Raw genomic sequence first — 24421 nt, 5'->3', positions numbered from 1 at the left:
GAGGTGGTGGTACTTCTTAAAGTACTCTCTAAAAGCCTACTTGGTAGAAGGAACCAGAAGATGAAAACGGAAGTTAAGCTCCAAGTGGTTGGTAGATCTGGGTTAGATGATATTTTTGGACTAGAACAATGTGTGAAGCGTTTTTCCTTTCAGTTTGTGTGTCTTTCTGGCTCTGAGAGATGATAAAGGTTATTTAATTGGGATACTTACTTACCAGTGTGTGGTTATCTGAAAGAGGCCAAACCGAGGCCTTTGGGAGAAAATGTGCACAGCAGGTGAGTAGGCGGAAGGGGCTCCGTGAGCCTGATCCAAGGGGATGTGTGTTTGAAGGGGAAGGTTTGAAGGCTCTGGGTTAGGGGGCGTGCAGTGACAAGATAGCGAATATGGACAGAGAAACCAAGTATATAAAGGCCTGCTATTTAGGAAGGGTGCTATTGTTGTCATGGTGACTCACATTTGTCAAGCCTTTGAGGATATATGCAGAGGAAGAAAGGAGGGTTGAATTGCATTCGGAGGTGGGCAGTCTGGCTCCCGGTCCTGGGACTGAAGCCGTGTGTGATCTCACCCGTGTTTCTGAGGGCTCTCCTGCCACCCAGACTGCTCTGTTTCCTTTCTCCTGCCTCTGCGCTGCCTTTTATAGACGGCTCTCAAAAGAGGCCGTGGGTCTGATGTCATAAGGTCTGTATGCTTTCCTCAGGGAGGAGAGAGACTGACAGAGAGGGAATATAAGTTTGCACACAACTTCTGTATTAAACACCCCCCCCCCCGCCGCCGCCCGGGGTTTGATTTAGCACTTATATATTTAGCATGGGCTCCATGGAAGGCTCCCTGCACACTTGTCTAGCTCTCAGAGTAGATTGAGAGCCCCTTGTCTCCCCACAGGTCTCCTTGCAGAGTGTCAGGCACTTTGCACATTAGCCAACATGGCGCATGGGATACCATGGGCGTCAGGAGTACGAAGGTAGCCGGCCAGCCCTCTTGGCTCAGCTCCTGGAGGGTCTTTCCTTTCTCTCTGCTCCCTCTACCCATCGCTTCTCTTAGCTTGGGTTTTTTTTTTATCTGACTCGAACAGCCAAGGTCTCCTTCAAATGGTCTTTTCTCTGTTCCATGTCATTTTGGTGACTTTTGTCAGTTAGGGTCATCTTTATACCATGGGACGCAGACCTGGTCATGTCTTTTCTCTTTCCTACTCAGAACCTCTCATGGTTTATTGTGTCCTGGAGGCCAAAATTCGTGACCCTCTGCAGTCTGATTCCTATCTCTCTCTGGTGTGTTAGGGGGCTACCCACCTCTCTCCCATCTCACTTTGCCTGAAATTTGCCTCTTCCTTCTGTGATTTGAGGTAGATGCCTCTCCTTCTCCCTGGGAAGCACACACCCTCTTGTTCTTCCAGAATGAAATCCACTGTTCTCTTATTAGGGAAGCTCATCACGTTCCCCTCAAGGAGAGACAGCCGTAACTTCATCTGGGTTCCCGTTACCTTTGCGTAGACCTTCCCTGAGTCACGTACCCCATAAATCCCCTGCAAAGTATCTTTTACTTAACATTTATTCACTTATTAATATCAAAAAATGATTTAGACCAAGGAACAATTACATACTCCAGAATTATCCTCATGACTACGGAATGTCATATTGCAATGGCAACCACAGTTGTGTTCGGGGGCATTCACAGTAAAGGCGGAGCGTGGAGGAAGTTAGGCGCCATGCGAACTTGAATAGTGTGTGTGCGTACGGTTGAGTACATTTGCCAGAAATGGAACCCGGCTCCATACCAGTGCTTCTTACCGGCCCACACAGAGAAAGAAATGTCATCGATGTGGTTCACCTCGTCTCCAGGATGAAGCACATCAGAAGCAGCACAACCAAGCCTGGTGCTAAGGCTCTAAAGAAATTTCCCGTAAGTAAGTTGTCATAAAGGGCCCCCCGAGTCGTAGCACGATGTCTTTCATGGAGGCGGTCAACGTCACCTCACATTTTGTGCCTGATTGTGTTTGTTTGCAAATAACAGAAGGGCCAGTAGTGTCAGAGTCCATAAAGACGTTTACTGTCTACTTAACAAGATTTCTAGAGCTCTGAGGTCCCAGGCTTGTTAGGAGCTCTGAGGTGTCAGGTGTGTGGTTCTTGGCACAATGGCTTGCACTCTTTTCTTCGTGGTTGATCCAAATGTCATGTCCTGATACCGGCATCCCACACAGGGTGAAAGAAAGGGCTTGTCTTTAGATCAGAGAAGAATGGCCTTTCCAGAATCTCTTTAGGAGTCTTTCCCTTATATTGGCCAGAGCAAGGTCACATGGCTCCCCAAGCAGCAAGAGGCCTGGAGACGTGTCCTGGTCATCGTTGGGGCTGCCCAGATAGCCGCCCGGTCCATGTTCTGTTAGCAAGGAGGGAGGTGACAGTCGAGGAGAAAGGGTTTGGGAAGACAGCTCAGAGTGACGGCCACACCCGGCCCCTAACACACGAGTCCAGTCGACCCTGTTTTCCAGGAGGCAAACCCAGTGTGCGACTCGGTGTTGATTCCCCAAAGAACTTTCAAGTCTTAAGGGGAGGGGCCGCCCTGTATTTCATCTCACCAAGCCTCGCTGCGTATTATTTTATCTCCACTGACCTTATCTGTAACCCAAGCAGCAGGGAGCTTGGAAGTGAGGCTTCCCGACAATATCTGGAGTGAGGGCTTGCTATTTGGCCAGTTAACCCCGCATGGTGTCCCTCGGCAGAGATGGGAATAAGGGACCACACGCTGTCAGCTGAGTTGATGAAGCCAATGAGGACACATGGCTCTCAAAGGTGCCCAGTGTAAGGATGGAGGAATAGCATGCTTTACGCTTGGCCAACTCTCACTTGGTTCAGGCCTTCTAGCTAAGCCATGCTGGGGTGGGGTTCACTGGTGATTCAACCAGATGAGGACACTTCTGGTGGCTGGAAGTAGCCTGGGGGTCAAGCCCCTTCATGGGGAGTGCTCTTACTGGAGCTGGTGAAAGGCACAGTCAGAAAAGTCATGTAGCAACAAGGAACCTCTGGGAGGCCGGGAGAAACTCCCTTTGCTTGGATCCTACATGGTGAACGCAGGGGGACCTGTATTAGGAAAGAACCGAAGACCATTCATTGCAGGCAATGCAATGATGACTTAGCTCTGAAAACAGATGTACTCATCCATCAGGGATGAAAACCCTGTAGGAAAGTGTATGTGCTCTTTGGGGGTTGGGGGAGAGACTGGAGATTGTCAAAGCCCTATTGCAGGCTCTCTCCTAAACCACAAGGATTTCACGAGAGCACAGGCGGAGGAAGATGGCGCGCCTCTTGTCCACATTCCCATATCCTTGGCGGGTACCAGCTACCCCAACACATTATGAATAAGCTACCCAGTGGGACACCACGCCTGGCTTTCCAGCCAGAGTTGGGCCAAGCTGTGCTCTCGTCAGCTACTCTGGAACCTTCATGAGCTCAGAGAAGTTGCTTCCCCCTCCTCCCTCACTGAGGAGATACTTCCCGAATTCAGCCAAGAAGGGAGGAAAGAGAGGGGCAATTCAGAAATAAGCATGCCAGAAGTCAGCAGGTGGGGTGAAAGAAAAGCCAGTGGTCACCCGGTTTCTACGGTCTCTGGAAGTGGCTTCCCATTTACCACGTCTTCTGCATTGGGATGGAGTTGTGCGTAGCATGCCCGCAATCCAGTATCTAACAGGATTGGTTTCCAAACAATCGCTTCCTCATAGAAGGATCAGAAAGTGCTGGGTTTCTCGAATCTTCCATCTGGTAACCGGAGGGTGCCATCTGCACACTCTTCCCCTGCGGAGGGGTACCCAGAAGGTCATATAACCATCCGAGGTGGTGTACTTCTTGAGAGCTGCCTGAGGTGGTCTGGGAAGGCCCAGGGAGGAGGGAGCCTGGCTGGGTGGCTGGGGGTGGTAGTTTAGGAGGAAGAACACACTGGAAGTCCAGTGTCTCCAGGGCAGGGGTAGCAGCCTCTCCTGCTTCCATTCCCACTACCATATTGGCCAATATAGAAATGAGTTCTCAAGAAATAGATGGGAAAAGGTGACCTTAAAAGGTAGTCTCCTAAAAGGAGGGCAGAAGGTTAAGGGAGTTTTAAAAGCAAGGAAACCAAAAGAAAGAAAGTAAAAACGGGGAAGGGAAATGTTTACAGGCAATAAAACAAGACACAATAATTGAGATTTTTGCTAAAGGAGGTAAGCTGAAAGTGACAGCATCAAAATTTTTAAAAATACAAAAGAAACGGAATACAATGAGACAAGTGTTCAAAGTAGGTTGGTAAAAGAAAACTTTTTGAGAGAATAAAATAGTTTATTATTTTTTGAAGATTTTTTTTTTTTTTTTTTGAGATGGGGCACTTGGGTGGCCCAGTCAGTTAAGTGTTTGCCTTCAGCTCAGGTCCTGATCCCAGGGTCCTAGGATTGAGCCCTGCATTGGGCTCCCTGCTCAGTGGGGAGCCTGCTACTCACTCCGCCTCTGCCTGCCACTCCCCGTCCTTGTGCTCGCGCTCTCTCTCTCTCTCTCTGTCAAATGAATAAATAAAGAAATATTTTTAAAAGAAGATTTTATTTATTTGAAAGAGAGGAAGCGCACGCAGAAGCAGGGGAGAGGGGCAGAAGAGTCCCAGGACAGTGGAGAGATTAAGCAGGATAGCACAGCTTGTCAGTGTAGAGCGAGGACAAGGACGAAGTTGGGAGGGTCTTCCCTTGACTCGTTAAATCCTTGAGATGGGTCGGTGAAGGGGTAGGAGCGTTCGTGTGTAAGGATGTGGATGGCTGTACTGTGCTGTTGTTTCCCTGGTCCCTGTGTGGGGGAAACACAAGAGGCCAGAGCCCAGAGGGCCCTGCTGGTCCCCGAGACAGAAGAGGACATTAGTCTAGAGTATAGCTCCCCTTCCCACACCAACTGCCCCTGTGTCTGCAACTAACAGTTAACTTTCATCATTATCTGTTGACCTGGAACCAAACCTTGATGTTGACTTCTGCCTCCGTGTCACCAGTGCCAAAAAGCCCTTGAAAATTTAACGGGGCGCGGGGGGGGGGGGGGGGCACCTGGGTGGCTCAGACAGTTAAGTGTCTGACTTTTGATTTTGGTTCAGGTCGTGATCTCAGGGTCCTGGGATGGAGCCCCTCACTGGGCTCTAGGCTCAGCAGGGAGTCTGCTCGAGATTCTCTCCCTCTCCTGCTCTCCCTGCTCCCCCACCGCCCTGCTCTCTCTCTTTCTCAGTAAATAAATTTTTTTAAAAAAGAAAATTTAGCAGGATTGTCTGTGATTGTGTGTTGGTCTGCTGGGCCTAGTACCACAGACCGGGGAGGGGGGGATGCTGAAACAACAGAAATTTACATTCTCAAGTCCTGGAGGCTGGAAGTCCGAGATCAAGGTGTCCTCTGGGTGGGTTTGTTCCGTGGCCTCTCTCCTTGGCTTGCAGACACCTGCCCTCTCTTGGGCATGGTCCTCCTCTCTGTGCTCATCCCTAGGGTGTCTTCTGGACCACTAGTCAGATTGGAGCAGAACTCACGGTAATAGCCTCATTTTAACTTGAACCCCACTTTAGAGACCTTAGGTTACATTCTGAGCTACGGGGAGCTGGGATTTCAGCCTCTGACCACATGGATCAAGGCATGTTCCAGGCTGTATACCTGTTGCATTTGACCTAATTTGAATCACTTGTGTAATTAGTTGCTTAATGTTCGTTTTCCCCGTTAGCCTGTGAGAGGCACGAGGGCAGGAATTGTGTCTGTTTTCTTTGTGGCTGAATCTCCGCCTAAGTCTGGGGCTATAGGAAGTGCCTAATGAGTCAATGTCACTTGAAGGTGGAAATGAATCTCTTCCTTTCTGTTCCCTTTGGGGCACCCCGTCACAGGTCTCTTCTTAGCTCTGCTCACCAGTGGAGGGCACACTGGCTGTGCTGGCGGGCTTGGCGGGTGAGGGCTCCCCCAAAGAGAGAGTTCTCAAATCCCAGCCCAGAGTCCATGCTGGAGAGAGCCACAGACTTTCCCACTTACTGGACTAAGACCATCATGTCTTACCATCCTTGGGTATTATGAGCAGGAATACATTCTTCTAAGGGCGCATTGACCACCTCCTTCTCTGAATCATGCCCCCCCCCCCCGTGCCTTATTCTCAGGAGGCTTTATTTTTACCGCTCAAGCAATGCAAGAGCCTATCTCAGTTTCCTGTCCACATTATAGATTCCAGGAGGACAAGGATGCAATCCTCAGGATACTTTTTCCCTCCCAGTATCCCTGCGAGGGCTTGGAGGGACTCTTTTTCAGGAGGCTGGAATTCGAAAGAGTAAATAAGAAAGGAGAATCATCCATGGAACAACAAAGGTTTTTCTGTGCCGTGGCCATCCGTCCCGGGCAACAAAACACATTAGCAAGCCACAGTGCTTGTTTCTATTTAGCAAAGAATAATTATCGAGAATGAAAGCTGCCTTAGAAAAAAAAAATCTTCCATGTATCAGGTGAATATTTTGTAAAGGAGACTTTCTGGCCTTAAAAAATGGTGAGCCTTAGCTCAGTAAAAGCTAATTAGGGAGAGAGCAAGCTGGTGGGGTGGGGGGCAGAAAGTGCATATTGACTCAGAGTTTCTCTCTATAAAGGCATTTTGTATAACAATGAGCACACGTTGGGTTGGAAGCAGTCACTGCTCCTTGGAATCCTTCCAGGGTAACTATTGTGTTGGAGTCCCCTCAGAAACCTGGGTTTGAAAGGAAATTAAATGGGAAGGGTTGAGTTGCTGCACTTTGTTAGCCGTGGGGAGGGATTAAAGGGGACATTTTATCATGTGAGACGTCAGGAAAATTCTCGAAGTGCTCACCAGGTTGTCCACTTGAAAAAAAAATCCCCCCCCCCAATGGATTTTGAAAAAGGTAATTTAATTTTGCCTCTTGGGCATTATGGGCAGGGCAGGGGGGAGGCAGACGTGCCCTTCATCTAGAGGGAAAGAGGAGTTTTTCTACCTTTTGCAAAAGGGAACACACTGAAATGTAGTTTGGGTCTGTGGTTTATTACTCTGCGGACAACGGTAATGGAAAAGTTATAGTAATTCATTATTCCCGAAGAACAGAAAATTGTGTGTGTGTGTGTGTGTGTGTGTGTGTAACCATGACACAAAACTGCTTCTAATTTCTCTGGCTGTAGGAACTGAATTAGGCAGGATAAATATGGCAGTTAGAGAACTTTGCAGAGGGAAGGAGGTAGAATAAAATTTTGAGTAGATGCTTCATAGATGGACAGATAGATCTAGAATATGACCCGACAAAGAGGTAAAGGAAGACCTTTCCTGGGTTTGCACTAGAGCTCCGAGCAGCCTCTCTGGGTCATAGGGCTTTGAAGTGGACACAAGAAAGTTCAAGAAAGAGGGGTCAAGTGCCCTTCCTGTTGTTGTTTTTCCCTGCATAGTCTACTTTTGCTTATTTTAATCTTTTCGATTATTTTTTGATTAAGAGACCGTTCATGTACCATAAAATTCCCTCTATACAAATCACCAGTACCTAATTCTAGAACATTTATCACCCCCAAGGGAAACCCCATGATAATTAGCAGTCACTACCCATCCCACCCCAGCCCCTGGTAACCACCAATCTGATTTTGTTTTGTTTTGTTTTGTTTGTCTCTGTGCGGTTGCCTTCTCTGGACATTTCATACATATGTCATCCTACAGTATCTTTGATGTTTTGTCTGGCTTTGATTTCGCATCATGTTTTCAGGTTTCATCCACATTGTAGCGCGTATCCATGCTTCATTCCTTTTCACGGCTGAATAGTATTCCATTGTGTGGGTGTGCCACAGTTGGTCACGTGTTCTACAGTTGATGGGCATGGCGGTGGTCTCCACTCTGGCTGCTGTGAATGGTGCTGCCATGGACATTTGGGTCCCAGTTTTTGTGTGGACATACATTGTGTATCTAGGAGAGGAATTGCCAGGTCACATGATAATCCTGTGTTTAACCTTTCGAGGAGCTGCTAAACTGTTCTTGAAAATGGCCACACCACCTTACATCCCTTCGGGAATATACGAGAGAGCCCTTATGAGTTGAGCCCCTACTGTCTGCCAAGCACTGTGCTTTCTATCCTCTTGGTGTGCGCTCTGTCATATAAGCTGATAAGTCATTACTCTTCCTTTTCAGAATGAGAAACTGAGGCTCCAAGAGTTTAAGACAGAGAGAAAGGAGAAACTGATCACTGTGGTTATTGTTCTGTGACTGAGTGTGGGGACTCCCCTAGGCCTGGAACCCTGAGATCCCGGCCCCAGGGGACGGTGGGCAAAGTAGAAGGACAGACTGGAAGGCAGAGAAGCTCTACCAGGGCAGCAGTGAGAGGAGTCTCCCGAGGGACCAGCCTCTCTGCTGCTTCTGTAGCTGGAACCAGAGCAGAAGCCAGGGAAGCCAAGAGCCTCGCGGGCCACCTGGGGCCGAGGAGGAGGACACCTCGGATCAGAACCAGAGGGAAGACAGAATGGGCTGGGTCCCTGAGTGTGGTCCTCGGAGCCCCACCAGGTGGGAGCTGCTGGACCATGCCTTAGGCCACCTGTATACAGTCTCTTCCAACTCTGTCCCCACTCATACCTGCCTCAGATGGGGAACTGGTCTGGTATTGATCCATAATTTTTTCTCATCACTTCTCAGTTATTCTCATCCTCTCCATTCCCGATTTTTGCGTTGATTATGACTTATTTTTGCAAGGAGGAGGGGTATGGATAAGTGCATCCCAAGTGAAGGAGCTTCACCACGCCAAATGCAATGAGCACCAGGTAACGTGAGCACCTTCTGCTGACCCTCAGGAGGGAGGAAGGGCTGGTGGTGCCAGGCGCACCTGCACACCTGGGCAGATGTGCTTGCCTGACCCTTCCCGAATGTTCCAGCACCGGCCTGAGGTGAACAGGCACATGCTGGGGAGAGTGGCCCGGATGTCAGCAAATGTGTGTAAATTCGCTGCAGCGCTTTGGGAACGGAGCCTGGCATTTCCATGTCGGAGCCTCTTACGAAGCTCGTGTCCTGTAGGTCATTAATTCCCCCAAAGGCTTCCAGATTCTTCTCAAGCCAAGAGCAATAAAGTCGGGGCATTTTTTTTAGATGTTTCCACAAACTGTTGGCCATCAAGGTCATTTTCTAAGAGCTGGAGAGTAACTGGGGCACGGGAGCGTGTGTTTTCTTTTGGTGAATTGCATTCACTGCAATCTCTGTCTAGTGAAGTGTCCAGATGGTTCCATCTGCATAAACCTGCAGCTCCAGGTAGAGGCTGTTCACCATGGTGGGAGCCGGGGCTGTGTTTCCCCATGGAATACTTACTTCTACTGTGTCTGCTTTTAGTTTTCCTCATTGGGGAACTCCAGCAAGGGAAGGAACCAAAGTCACGTAGAACAAAGAGGAGCATGTGAGATGAACCAGGAGGAATGAAGTTGGCGAAACCTGTCCTGGTCACAGATGCCTTGTGCTCTGGGGATGGTGGCGACATTGATAGCTCTGGAGCTCAGAGAAAGTCGGCTTGTTCTGTGTGTTCCCAGGCGGAGTTAAGACCAGAGTATGGAAGGGGGAATGATGAGGCCGACGTTGGCTGTGTTTAGAGAACATTCAACAGGAACCCAATGGAGTAGGCTGGTTGGGGGCTCACAGGGGAGTTTGAGTCTCTAGAGGTGTTTCTTCTGAGGCTGGATTCCATCCCGGGAGCAACATGGAGGAGATACACTGCATTAGGTCGAGGACCAGAGTGGCCGGGATGATCCTAAGAGTCTGAGATTTGGGGATTCCTGTTTGGGGGGGGTGCTATTTTGAATCTGCTGAATTTATGGGTCTCCAAGAAGTTGGATTTTACCACTTGTACACGGAGTGATAAATCCTAAGCTAGTGCCTACGTTGCTGTGCCTGGGCCCACCCTCGTAGAGACTTTGCCTCTTGCATCCCTTCCTCTGGTTTGCTGTGATGCAAACCAGGGGCTCTGAATTTTCCATCAGGTGGTGGGACCTCACAGGTGTCCCCTATACGGGTCACATGGAGCCACAGAACCCCCATAACAAAGACCTTTGGGGGGCGCCTGGGTGGCACAGCGGTTAAGCGTCTGCCTTCGGCTCAGGGCGTGATCCCGGCGTTATGGGATCGAGCCCCACATCAGGCTCCTCCGCTATGAGCCTGCTTCTTCCTCTCCCACTCCCCCTGCTTGTGTTCCCTCTCTCGCTGGCTGTCTCTATCTCTGTCGAATAAATAAAATCTTTAAAAAAAAAAAAAAAAGACCTTTGGAGGTCTACTGATTTCTAGATGCCGCCAGGTTATTCCACATTCTTCATTTAATCACAGATGTGCTTTCTTGCTTGTGTCCTCATTCTGTCACATATGCTTTCACACCGGGGCTGCCGAGAGAGGAGCATGGAATCTGAGACGAAAAGGGGTCTCTGACGCTTTTCGGTCCCCATTTTACACGTGTGAGTTTTGTGGCAGGAATTTGCGGGAAGCCATCGTCCCACCGGGGCAGAGAGGGTCCTGGGATCTGCAGAACCACATCCTGTGTGTGCTAAGCCTTATTTAGTTCTTTCTTTCTTTTTCTGTTAGGGTCACTGTTTTCCATACCGACCCCTAGAATAGAAGCAGCTTCACATTTTTCTGCTCTTTCTTCCAGAAACTCCTTGGAAGCATTACCTGTACCTGCTGTCTTCACGTGTTCACTCTTGTTCTCTCTCGAGCCTGCCCCAGGTTTTGGTTCCCTGAAGTTGGTCCCGCAGGATTTGCTGGTGCCTTGGCAAGACCAAATCCATGGGGCAGTTCCCCAAATCTACCATTTCCAGGTTTTCTGTGTCCATTCCTCTCAATTTTCTTGTAATGGCTCCTGCTTGGTGGCGTGCCTAGGGCTCAGTGTTTCAGGCTTCCTTTTTCTCGGCGTATCTCCGTTGCCTAGGTGACTCCTCAAAGAATGTGTCTTTAAATTCCCTTTGGACAGTGGTCAATGCCAATTTTATATTTCCCAAACTGACCTCATCCCCTATCATATGCTTGACATCTCCATTTGGATGTCTCATGGGATGTCCAGTTCAATATGTCCCATCCGACTGAACCCTTGAGTCTGTATCTCACCCACTTGTACCCAAAGATCTTGTTCTCCCCCCATTTTCCTCTTACTGAATGTCCCCGATGTCCCAAATCCCTTGTTGCTCAGGTTAAAAAAAATGGAAGTGAGCTATTCTTGGAGCCTCTCTTTCTCTCATGTGTCTTCAGGTAAGCTGATCTAGCCTGAGTTTAGCTGGGCCTGCTTCTGAGTTGCATATCGGATCCAGCTGTCCCATGTCACTCTCATCCTCCTTGGACAGTGGGCCACCCAAAGCATGCTGTCACGTAGATGCCAGGTGAAGAGGCCAAGGCCAACAGTCTAAGCACATTTCAAGACTCTTCTCATGTCACATTCACTAGTATCTTGTTGACCAAAGCAAGTGTCACGGCCAAGGCCAAAATTAAAAGTGGGGAAGTACCCTCTGCCCAGCAAAATAGACCCCATACATTAGTGGGATGGGGATGTGTACTCTTCCCAGGGGTGTGGAGGACAGGAAGTGTGTATTTGCCGAACAAAAATCTAATGTAGCACCTTGGAGAAACACTTAAGGTGGAATTTACTTATACATTAATGGGATCTTTAGTCAACTGGATGTTCATTTTTAAACTTGTGGTGCTTCTGAATAGCTCTTGGAGAATAGGTATTTAATTGTTTCCAGTTTCTAATTAATTAGAGATGGTCATGGAGGCGGTGGTGGTGGTGATGTTGATGTTGATGGTAATGACATTGACAGTGGTGGTGATGGTGGTGATGGTGTTGGTGATGGAGGTGATGGTGGTGGTGGTGAAGTTGATGGTGGTGATGTTGATGTTGATAGTGATGATGTTGATGGTGATGGTGTTGGTGGCGGTGGCGGTGATGGTGATAGTGGTGATGTTGATGGTGATGATGGTGGTGGTGATGGTGATGGTGTTGATGGTTGGTGGTGGTGATGGTGATGATGGTGGTACTGGTGCTGGTGGTGGTAGTGATGGTGGTCATGGTGATGATGATGATGGTGATATTAGTGGTGATCGTGGTGGTGGTGACGGTGGTGGCAGTGATGTATGTGTGTTAAAGGAAGGTGATGCTGACGGTTTTGAGGGGTGAAAGAGATAGCAACATTTTCCCAAGGTGGTTCATTTTTGTGTTGTCTTACTCCTTCCTCATCCCTCTTCTGATTTCATAATTTTCCCTCTATGACATGGCCAGAGGTGTTGCCATGCAAAATCTGTGGACCCATACGTTTGCTATTTAAAACTTATATGCTTTTTGCAGAATTTGGTGAAGGTTAGTGTTGCTAACCTTCACTGCCCTCTCTTCCCTCCTCTTTAACTCCTCTCATTAGGAATAAAACCCTAGGAGGAGGGTTCAAGGCATGAGAAAGGAGGAGTGGGAATTTTCTCGGAAAGCTGTCAGGATGGGCAGGTGCAGAACGAATGTGGCAAATGGCAAGGTCTGCAATGCCTTGCATGCCTTTGACACCAGCGAATTTTGTAGGTCACAGCAGGGGACTTTCTCCAATTCAGCGTATTTCCCACCCGGTCCTAGGTTAGCCCTTTTTCCCCTTGTGTAGTTTTATAAGTGATGGGAGGCTAAGTGACACAATTAACCTGTGCAGCCAGCATCTTTCATCCATCTGCTGCAAGCAGTCTTGACTGCCAAGCTCTTCTTTTCTTTATTTTATTAGAAATATTTTTTTCATCAACACATGCATCAGCGAGAGCCTGGGCCAGGTCAGAGGCATGCGTTTATCACCTCCACGCACAGGGGGGTGTTTGTGCCAATGTTTGTTTGCCACAGGGAGTGAGATTTGGGCCTTATTTGGTCCTCTTCATCACAGCATGAAATCAGAGAGTGCATTTCCTGAAGACGTGCTTGGCAACCTGAAAGACGTTGGCCCCGCTTCTAGATCCACCTCGGACTCTTTTCAGTGATCTTAGACTCATTCATAATCTTCGCTGGGCCTCCTTTTCTTATCTGCTGAACGTGGATGACGCTATTCCGAGGATCAAATTAAATGATCTTTGTGGAAAGATTCCGGGAAGTCTAAAGTTCATAATACATGTTCGATATGTCATTTTGTATAAAACTGCAGTTTGAAAATTTATGGACAGTTTGTTCCAAAGGCACTTCAAGCACATAACAATGATTCATATCTCTTGGAATTGCAAATGCTGCATGAACAGTTTGGCTAATGGGCAAAAATGTACTTCTAGTATTCTGGGCTCCCGGGGGGAGCCCACATCCAAAGACCTATTAGTCATCGTTTTGTCATCTAGGACAGAATCCCGCATTGGATGACCATGAGTTATGGAGCGCATGTATGGATCGCCCCTGCCAAATTCACATGTTACAGTCCTAACCTCGAATGTGATAGTGTTAGGAGGTGGGGCCTTTGGGAGGTAATTAGGTTCAGATTAGGTTAAGTGAGTGGTGTCACCGTGATGGCACTGGTACCCTTCAAAGGAGAGGAAGACACCACAGCTGGCTCTTGGTCCATCATGTGAGGACACAGCAAGATGGCGGTTGCCTGCAAGCCAGGAAGAGAGCCCTCCCCAAGAACCAAATATGCCAGCACCTTACTCTTGGACTTCCCAGCCTCCCAAGCTAAGAAATAAATGTTGCTTAAGCCACTCGATATATGGTGTTTGTTGTTGCTGTCTTAGCAGACAAAGAAATCATAGAAAATTGGAAAACATGGTCATACAGAGATGAGTGAAGGATTAGCCTGGAAAAAATATAGAGAGACAGGTCATGATAATGAAACAAGATTGAAAACGATATGAAAGTGTAATTATTTGCATGACAGATAAACCAGAAATGGCCTGCTGTGTCAGGTGGTGAGTTCTTTATTCCTAGAGGAATGTAGTAGAAACCAGGTGGCCATCTCTCTGGAGTGCCAGCGCTGGATGGGGCTGTGGAGAAACGGCGGAATTTTCCTTCCTCCCAACTCAAGATTCTGTGTTGGATCCCAGGTGTGCTGTTGCCTTTAGACATAGGCAAAAATTTATTCGGTTCTCTTGCACCAAGAAGCAGCTGACATAGGCGAACTCTGTGAGTTCATTCAGGATATTAAGACTCACATAACCTTTGGACATCATATCTGGGAAGCACTGAGGATACAGGACAGAAAATGTCAAAATCATTATAATGCAGATGTCAATGTCAAGATCATCATACTAATATATAAACTGGGGATTTTATAATGATTCGATTTGAGTTCATAAAACGGTGCTTACTGGTTTCTGACGTGTCTCCAGGAAATGTCTGTATCAGCCCTGGAACATGGTAACATAGGTGGCCAGCCGAGTTTACAACGCACTCATTCACTTACTCTTTCATTTATTCAATTGCTTTGCTCATTCAGCTATTCGTTCCTCTGTGCAACACGTATGAAGTGCTTCCTAGGTGTCAGGCCATGTGTAAGACACAGAGAGGTCTTCCTGTTTGCACAAGCGTGAGGGAACAGTCAAGGGCACGTATGATATGACAGGAGCAATGCTGTGGTTGAGATTTCCACTGACGAGCAGCCTCTGACTTTCTGGGTAGGGCGGTGTTCAGAAAGGGTCTGCGGGATTGTGTTGAGTAGCAAGGATGACTGGCAGAGGCACGAAGGGGCAATGATTTTTTAGAAGCATCAGAAGAAGGGGATAGCTTAAATAAAGGGTGTGGTGGAGGGAGAGGCTGGGCAGGGAGTCAGCTAATGAGTGGGGTTGTATATTACACGAAGATTTTGGATTATTTTTTTTCCCCATCGTGGCAGAAATGCACTGATGAATTTTAAGCAGGCAGTGATCAGACTTGCATGTCTCACCCTGGCTCGGGCTCACTCTGAAGAGTGGGTTAGGGTTGACCGTAATGACTCAAGGAAGAGGACTTGAGCTGGAGTCCAGGCAGTGGAAGCGAGGCAGAGGAGGGACAGAGTCAAGAGATACGTAAGAGCGAGCACCGAGCGTCATTGGAGTAAGGACTTGGAAAAAATACGTGTATGTGCATTAAGGGAATTAAAACACACAGATATAGTCAGCATATTTGTTTACCATAAATATTGTATAATAATAATTAAAGTGCTTAGTGTAGTGCTTTGCATCTAACAAACATTTGTCAGCTTAACTAATTATCACTAATAATTGTGTCCAACATGGAGCTATCTTCTTTTGGCAATATTTCTGGGCTAGCTTTTCTTTCTTTTTTTTTTTTTTCTTTTAAGATTTTATTTATTTATTTTACATAGAGACCACAGGTGGGAGGCAGTGGGAGAGAGAGAGAAGCAGGCTCCCTGCTGAGCAGCGTGCGTGTGTGTGCGCGTGTGTGTGTGTGCGTGCACACGCGTGCTGCGGCTGCCCAGATGATAAGGAGCTTTATGAGTCGACAAGACGCCAGGCTGCATTTCGCCACAGCCTCTATCTATCCTGGAGTTTGTGTGTCAGTTGTGAGTGCCATCCCTATTTCTGGAAGAATAATGCCGGTTATCTGTAAACTCATAAGTTTAAACTGTAACCCTGGAGAAAATTATGTCCTTCGTTGTACGGAGAGAGGTGGGAAGACACTCGGACTTGATTTACAGCCGTGGTTCTTTATTTTTGCTGCTACCGTGGAGCCCGGATAGCTTGGGCCCAGCCGAAGACAGACATGGGCCGAGTGATTGAGTCTCGCTGAGCGGTCATGGAGTGCGTGCACCTCGGAATTCCCAGGCTCCGTGCAAAGGTGAACGAAGCTTCTCTGTCATCCACAAGTTAGGTGTGGACTCAACCGAACTAGAAGGGAGTTTCTAAAATTTCAAAAGTGGGGGTTATATTAATGACTTCATGTTTGGAGAATTGAATGACGACTATTTGAGAAAAAAAAATTTAGAGCTTCGCTTCCCAATGTGTATGTAGAATTTCCTCCCAGGGACCATGCCACTTGAATTATTATTGCTTTCTTCTCAAACTTAATATCGGAGAGGGCAACCCCTCTCATTATTTTCTTCTTCTTCTTCTTCTCCTCCTCCTCCTCCTCCTCCGCCTTCTTCTTCCTCTTCTTCTTCTTCTCCTTCTTCTTCTTCTTCTTCTTCTTCTTCTTCTTCTTCTTCTTCTTCATCTATGTTTTCTGGCCTCTGTGTTCTTCTGGGGTAATTTTAGAATTTTTGTTATATTCCTGAAAAAAAAATCTGATTTGGAATTACATTTAACCTATACATTGAAGAGGAGAAATACGTGTCTTCATAGCATTCCACCAGATACTTCAAAAATATGTCTCTGTCTGCCTGCTAAGCTAGATATGTCTTATTTTATTCCCTTCAGTAGAATTTTTCCATGGCCAAACCGAATGGCCTTTTCCAGACTTGATTTCCCTGTGACAGTCATCAGTGTAGACTCTCTTCTTTATGACTGTAAATACAGTGATCATATATAGTTTTCATCTCTTTTCTCTTAGTAGATATTTATCTCATGGATATTTGGTGTTCTCCCTTGACATCAATTTAATTATAGATGGTTCGGAGTTGAATCTCCAGATCTTTCTCTACTCATACATAATTCAACAGTTTTTAAGACCTTCCTGTGTGTCGGGCCCTGGGGTGACCACACCCCTGACCTTCAGGGGAGGGTGTAGACATTGCACGTGGACGAAGCCATCCCCTGGGGCTAGGTGGGATGCTGTGTGTGTCAGGATCCCAGCAGGAAACAGATGGCATACCAAGAAGAGATGATGGAAGAGAGTTTAGCAAAATATTTACCGAGGTTCAGAGATCAGCAAGAATGACAAGGGATGGTGACTCATCGAGAGCTAGCAACACGGGAGGAAGCAGTTGGCATGCCAGGGCCTGAAAGAGGAAGTGGGGGAAGCAGTTAACAGCACAGGGCTAGCTGTAACCCCAGGCGAACCCTAGGAGAGAGCTGCCTCGTAGCAACAGAGGCATAGAGAAGGCAACCCAACCGCTTCCCCCTTGGGAGGGAGTTGGGGGAAGACATACCCCAACCTCTCTCTCTGTCCATCCATCAGGCTCCTCCAGGTTGACTCCAACCCAAAGCCATTGATGCTATCTCTATCTGGGATGTGAAGCAGGCGAAGAGGGTGGACAGTGGATCTGGAGAGAAACATGAAGACTAGACAGTAGAGGTGCTATGGGATGACCGAGCTCAGTTTGCAAGAGCAAACTCCCTTTATCTTCAACTTCTTGCCTCCTAGTTCCCCCTTGGCTCTGCCGTCTTTAGCTGAAATAACTCAGAAGGCAGTGCCTGAAGAAAGAGGGAATGATGCGTCTTTCTAGACTAACCGCCAAGCAACCACCCCTCTTTCCCTCTTTTCTTCTTCTTCCCTTTGCCAGTTGGGACTTTCATGCCTACAAGTGCATTTTGGTCTGCAGTGGCTGCAATTGCTTCTGGCCAGATTGCAAAAGGCACTTTCAGAAGAGAAGGTTCCCGGGTCCATGGAGTCATCCCAACTGGCTCCAGAGGTGACTTGTTCTTGGCTAAGTGAAGACCAACTTGAGCCTTGTTGGTGATCTTGAATTCTTATTTATCTTTGCCAGGAGTTTCCAGGCCCTGCTAAGTAAGCACATTAAAATGCCAGTGAAAATTTTTGCTGCTTTGTTGAACCTTTCTGGCAGATTCAATTGGGGGAAAAATGGGAGCACATGGACCAAAAAATATATAATTCGTAGTTGTCACATTGCACTGTGAAGAATGATCTTTTTTGAGGCTGCTAAGTGGGTGCCTTTCATAATTGAAGAAATAATGCCACAGAAAGGGGAAAAAAAAATCTCACTGGAAACTGTCGTTCCCTTTGTGTTCTTGGTGGGACCTGCATGCATTCCTCGTCTTGATTCCTATGCCGTTTTATTTATTTATTTATTTATTTTTTTAAAAGATTTTATTTATTTATTTGACAGAGATAGAGACAGCCAGTGAGAGAGGGAACACAAGCAGGGGGAGTGGGAGAGGAAGGAAGCAGGCTCATAGCAGAGGAGCCTGATGTGGGACTCGATCCCAGAACGCCGGGATCACGCCCTGAGCCGAAGGCAGACGCTTAACCGCTGTGCCACCCAGGCGCCCCTCCTATGCCGTTTTAAAACGAATTCCTTCCCTGGCCCTTCTGCCTGCGTTGGAAAGGTTGCCCATGGAAGATGCTGGGCAAACATGGCTGAGCTGCATTTTAGCTCGGAGGTGGCATTTAATGGCCAAAAGAAGTCCTTTGTCATTAAGGGAAGAAAAAGATGTGCTAACCAAACCAAAGAGATGAAATAAGAGGAAGAATCGGATGTTTTCTACCGAAGTTGCTCAGTTAAATTGAAGGTTGGTCATGTCCCATTCCAGTGGTTTCCCTCCTTGACCTTTGGGCTCCATGCTGGCAGGAAAACCGTGGAAGGCTGAGTTTGTGGCTAATGAGAAAAAGGGAAAATCCAGGTGAGTGAGCAAAAGTTCACAAGGCAAGGAGGAAAAAAACTCACTGTCAGTAGTGCCTGCATGATCTTTTTTATTATAGAAAATGCCATCCATTATATATATCACATACATGTCGGGTAGTAATTCTATAATAAGTTATGATAGAATTGAATGAATGAATGAATGAATGATTCCTACTAGCTTTCCAGTGGAGCATTACCAGGACCTTTGAGGTCCGTCGTGTGTCTTTCATAACGATGATCTAGTCTCTTTTTTGCAGTTGTTTCTGGTTTCATTCCATGAGTTTATACCTCTGAACTATGTTTTTTTTTTTTTAAAGATTTTATTTATTTATTTGACACAGAGAGAGACAGCCAGCGAGAGAGGGAACACAGGCAAGGGGAGTGGGAGAGGAAGAAGCAGGCTCCCAGTGGATGAGCCTGATGTGGGGCTCGATCCCAGGACTCTGGGATCACGCCCTGAGCCAAAGGCAGACGCTTAACAACTGCCACCCAGGCGCCCCTGAACTATGTTTTGATTAGATGTGACACTTTGTATAAGTGGAATTAATGCATTAATACTTGCTTTTCACTTGACATTGCATCTCTGAGATTCATCCATTTATCAGCAGCTAATCCATTTTCACTGCTGTATAGTATCCTCTTACTGAGTTCACTACCATTAATGTCCCACCATCATGTTTTCCATGCTGGGTTCTTTTTTCCTAAAGAATTTCTTGGTTAGAACATGTGTGTGTGTGTTGGAGGTTGGGAGGAATGTCTTTTTCCATTACTTTTGGAAGGTCACGTAATTAATCCTCCTGAGCCTCCATTTCTTTATCTCTAAAGTGATTCTGGTAACATCAACCTTTCCTGTTTAATACAGAAATGGATATAAAACCGTTAAAAAAATTAAAGCCTAAACAGTGATCATTAGTGTGTGGAGAGAGGGTGGTTGAATGGATCTATGAAGACAAACAAGAAACTCAACCACTTGGTTCATACTGAGATATTTCTCCATCCCTTTAAGTCATGGTTCCATGAAGCCTTGCGCTTCAACTGCTGCTTCAGTGAGAGAGCCTGTGTGTAGATTGGAGAAGATAGAAGTTTTGAAGGATGCAATTCCTACTCTAAATACAGTGAAATTCCTGAGCCTCGTCTGTCTTTCTCTTTCTTGCTGCTCGAGCTCTGCCCTCAGCCCGCCACCCCCGCCCTCCATCATGGCTACGCCCCCTGTCAGGCTGTGGCTTCCAGGCTCCTATCTTGGGCTTCGTCTTCCATCTGAACTTCCATTCTCATGCATTTCAGCTCCCTGCTGGACCTCTGACTCTATCGGGTTGTCCCATGGGTGCCCCATAGACCGCCTGTGCAGAGTGGAATTCATCTTTTCAAATCCACTTCTGACTGCACCATCTTTGGGAGTGGTGTTCCCACCCAGTCCTCACACTGGAAGCCAGGCTCACTCTCTTCTTCCTGCTCTTTCCCCGCCTCACACCTGTCTGTCTCTGCCTTGTGATGATATCTCTTAAATACTTCTCCAATCTCTCCTCTCCTTTTGATCACTGTCACCACTGCCTTTAAATGAGGCCCCTATCTTCTCTTGTCAGCCCTAGAAGAGCCCTGGAAGTGGTCTCCTTCCTTGTCACAGAGGCGAGGTTTTGTCCTCCTTTGTGTCTCTAACTATATCCCGAATCCCGGTCTGTCTTCCTTTACCAACCATGGAACTTTTTTTTTTTTTTAAAGATTTTATTTATTTATGTGACAGAGAGACAGCCAGCGAGAGAGGGAACACAGCAGGGGGAGTGGGAGAGGAAGAAGCAGGCTCCCAGCGGAGGATCCCGATGTGGGACTCGATCCCAGAACGCCGGGATCACGCCCTGAGCTGAAGGCAGACGCTTAACGACTTCGCTACCCAGGCGCCCCACCAACCATGGAACTTTGACAAAGTCACTACATTCTCAGACTCAGTGTCCTCATTTTCAGAGATCAAAATAATACTTCCTCATGAGATTTGTCAGGAGAGTCGACAAAACAGTAATGCACTCCATGCAAAGTACTTAGCGGAGTCCCCAGCATGAGGTAGAGCTCCCCCGTAAATGGTGGCTGTCTGTGGGCTGTCCCGGTGCAGTACACCTTCTAGGAGAAATGTGTAAGTCATGCCTCAGATCTTGTTCCTTTCCTTCTCTGTGCTTTAGCCACCTGTCACTTAATAGATAAGAGTCTAACCTCAAGGGAATAAGGGGCGCATAATGACTTTGGCCTTGGTGGGTTTCTTCCTCCATTCAAAAAAGGTATTAAGAATGAGACTTTATGACTGTGTTGTTCTGATTTTAAAAGAACTTTAAACACTTTCCTTTTTAGTACATTCAGAAGTTTATGCACATATCACCACAAACTCCAGAACATTATCACCACCCAACAAGACACCCCATACACATTATCAGTCACTCCCCATTTCCTCCCCCAATTCCCTCAGCCCCAAACAGATACTGATCTGCTTTCTGTCTCTGGAGATTTGCCTATGCCGTGCATTTCATATAAGTAGGATCACACAATATGGCGTCTTTCCTGACCGGCATTGTTTACTTGGCATCATGTTTTCAAAGTTCAACCACGTCATAGTGTAGATCACTGCTTCCTTCTTTTTTATTGCTAACTAATGTCTCACGGCATGGGTTTACATTTTGTTTATTCATTCATCAGTTGATAGACATTCAGCTAATATGAATAACGCTCCTATGAACATTTCTGTACACGTTTTTGTGTGGGCAGATCTTTTCATTTCTCTTGGGTACATACCCAGGAATGGAGTTGCTGGGTCATATGGTAAAACGATGCTTGGCATTTTGAAGAACTACCAAACTATTTTCCAAAGTCGCTGCACCATCTTACATTCCTACTAGTACGTTCTATGACGAGTGATTTTAAAACCCAGCACCAGGCGTTTGCACTTGACATGGGAAGAGTTCTTCGAGATTTTTGTGCATTGTGAAGGTGATGTTATCGGAATGTTTGTGGCACACTGATGTGGAATGAGAATTCAAAGCACGGGAAACAGGTGGGAAAGGTTGGGACAATGTAATGCTCAGTTGATAGTGCTTCTGTCGGGATGATGGCAGGCAGAAAAGATGTCAGGGTTCCTGAAGCTCGGAGTGGACAATGGAAATGATGGTCAGGTAGAAAAATGACGTTCGCCTGAGACCAACTCTGAGATGCTTGCGCGACCTTTGCTTTTTGATCTTGATATCACAGAAAATACATTTCTGCGTTCCGAGAAGCAGAAAGGGATGCCTTTCTGGGAGGTTTGACTCTTCCTCAGCTCTGTGGGCTGCCCCTCATGAAAGCGGAGGGCACTGTTTACATCTCTGCTCCGTGTTCTTCCTGCCAGTAGCAGCGATGGGACTTCTGTGGATAAAGTGGTGTGTGCGCGCGCGCACGCGTGTATGCACTTGTGCGTGTGAGCGTGCGTGCCCGCGGGGCGCTGAGTAGCTTGAGCATTGAAATGGCAAAAGGGAATGAGCGCCCTTAACAACAAAAGTTTTCTAGCCGAGAAGTAAAACCTCCCATAACTCTTGGATTTCAAAATTGCCCATCAAGCTGTTTATCGTATAATGGAACAGTGGGTATAAAACTGCCGCCATCCTGGGGACTTGAAATTGCTCAGTGAGGCTTGTTACCGAGGCCTCCTACTCCACTTGGCACGGTTATCACCCTTGTGGGGTGTTTTATCCTCTGTGATTTATTCTCCAACATTCTATATTTCCTTCTGCCATTTAGATGAAATTTAAATAAAACCATTAGGTAAAGAACTGTGTCAGGTTGTTACACACTTTAAACTCGTGATAAAATCAATCTGTATGTCATTCTCTGTTCAGAAGAAGCAAAAGCACCTTTGGTTTGGCCGTTCCCGGTGACGGGCTGTTCTTTTTTTCTATGTCGTGCGTGTAGCTCGTGGAATATTAAGGCTTGTCGTCGTTGGCCCAACGGAGAAAGGAAAACAGGCACGGCTGATAGCCCCACTGTGTCCTTCTTGGTCCGCATGTGTCCCAGTTTACATAGCCTCTCTCTTTTGTAGACCTCCATCCACTCAGCTCCCCAGAGGAGGGAGAGGCTCCTTACTGGGGATTAAACTTAACCCTGGAACTCTCAGTTGCCCCGACCTTCCTCTCAATACGAATGTGTTCAGGGCATATTCCTGGATTGCTGTATTGAGGAAGTAATTACCTGTGACAGGTCACGTTAGACTTGCCATTGAAGCTGAATCTGAGCTTGAGTGACATGGCCTGACGTGGCGGCTTTCAAATAATTGTTTTTCCTTCCTTCTTCTAGGCTTATCCAAATCCCTTGGGCTCATCGAAGGTTATGGTGGGCGGGGCAAAGGGGGCCTTCCTGCTACCCTTTCCCCGGCTGAAGAGGAGAAAGCCAAGGGACCCCATGAGAAGTATGGCTACAATTCCTACCTCAGTGAAAAAATTTCACTGGATCGTTCCATTCCGGATTATCGTCCCACCAAGTAAGTTGTGGTTCAGTCATTCAGAGTGGCTTGCTGTGTCACAGGATGGGTGTAGACCCGGGTCTGTGACATGTTCTCAGGTCCTTTGTAACTAGCAGAGGGGCTTCTGTCTTACTCAGTGTCCTTCACAGTCAACGAACCGAGTTCTGTGGATGATGAAATATTATCTAAATAAAGTATTGATGTTTTTATAAAAGTAATCCAGAAACACACAGGAAGGTCCTCAATACAAAAAGTCTTAAGTAAAACATGAAACTCACCATGGTCTCATCGCCTAGAGACACCATTTGGTCCAAACTTAGCATCTTGTGTTTGAGTCAATTTTCTATACAGATTACGAGCATGTGATATATTTTTTGTATCCTTTTTTCATGTAATATTATTGCATGAGTGCTTGCTGATGTCATTATTTATGATTAACGATGACCATCCGTATGACCATTTTGCATCATTATTTGCGTTGTCGGAAATTTAGAGCTTTGTCAGTTTGTCATTATTATAAATAACCATTTGATGAATATCTTCCCACTCACATCCTCGTGTGTCGTGATTTGGTATTTATTTTCTCAAGCCACACTTCTGAAAGTATAATCCTTATGCCATGTCGTAGGAATAGTTCTGGAGGCTCTAGGCACATCTTGGGCTATTGTCCTCCAGAAAGTTGATGGCAGTCCACACTCTTGCTGGAACTTTATTTGACCCTTCCCAAACCGGGTACTCGCGTTTCAAAAACGCTGTGCCAGACTCATGGGTGAGAACGTGATTTCCAGGATTGTTTCAACTGCCGCTGTTTTGTTTGAGAATCTTACCTTTTACTTTATTTTTTTTAAAGATTTTATTTATTTATTTGACAGAGAGAGACAGCCAGCGAGAGAGGGAACACAAGCAGGGGGAGTGGGAGAGGAAGAAGCAGGCTCCTAGCGGAGAAGCCTGATGTGGGGCTCGATCCCAGAACGCCGGGATCACGCCCTGAGCCGAAGGCAGACACCCAAAGATTGCGCCACCCATGCGCCCCGAGAATCTTACCTTTTAACCAGTTTGTTTGTGTCTTGGTTGTCTCACGAAAGGTCTTTGTTCTGAGGGCTCAGATTTAAGAATTATTTGTTTTCTTCTTGGGACGCGGAGAAGCGGGATGGGTCATAGAATCAAGACGCTGGAGGAAAACCTGTTTTCTAGGCAGGCGTCCACGTTGGCTTAATGGGGTTCTTTGTTTTCTGTTAGATTTGTAGTGTCTCTTTTTCCCATTCAGAGTGTGTCCTTGCTTGGAGTAGATTATTTCTTTTTTCAAATGGATTTTGGGCAAATCAGTTAAGTATCCTGGTTACTGAGAAAAATAGATTCAAGATAAAGAAAATTATCTTAAATGGATTTAAAATTGCACCATTAGCTGAGAAACCTGCTAAATCTCTCTCTGCCTAATAAACATATATTCATTTTGAATCACTGGGAAAACATACATCACCCCTGTTGGAAGCTGTTTTGTGTTCCTGGACTTTTGCTCTCAAACACATCTGGCTGTTTTCATTTCC

General features: G+C 46.7%; 1 protein-coding gene across 3 annotated transcripts in view; it reads left to right on the top strand.

The window, feature by feature from the left end:
- GALNT17 (polypeptide N-acetylgalactosaminyltransferase 17) overlaps positions 1–24421 on the top strand; it is a 434553-nt gene that overhangs the window by 133314 nt on the left and 276818 nt on the right. Inside the window, exon 2 of one of the 3 annotated variants that reach the window (XM_026515942.4) lies at positions 22709–22892. In XM_026515942.4, the coding sequence (XP_026371727.1) occupies positions 22709–22892 (184 nt within the window). Of the gene's footprint in view, positions 1–22708; positions 22893–24421 lie in introns of those variants that run through there. The other 2 variants (XM_044390214.3, XM_026515943.4) reach the window with 2 other exon arrangements.

The sequence above is a fragment of the Ursus arctos genome, unplaced genomic scaffold, assembly GCF_023065955.2.
Source record: "Ursus arctos isolate Adak ecotype North America unplaced genomic scaffold, UrsArc2.0 scaffold_2, whole genome shotgun sequence".
Taxonomy (NCBI): Eukaryota; Metazoa; Chordata; class Mammalia; order Carnivora; family Ursidae; genus Ursus; species Ursus arctos.
This window is presented reverse-complemented; position numbering and strand designations above follow the sequence as displayed.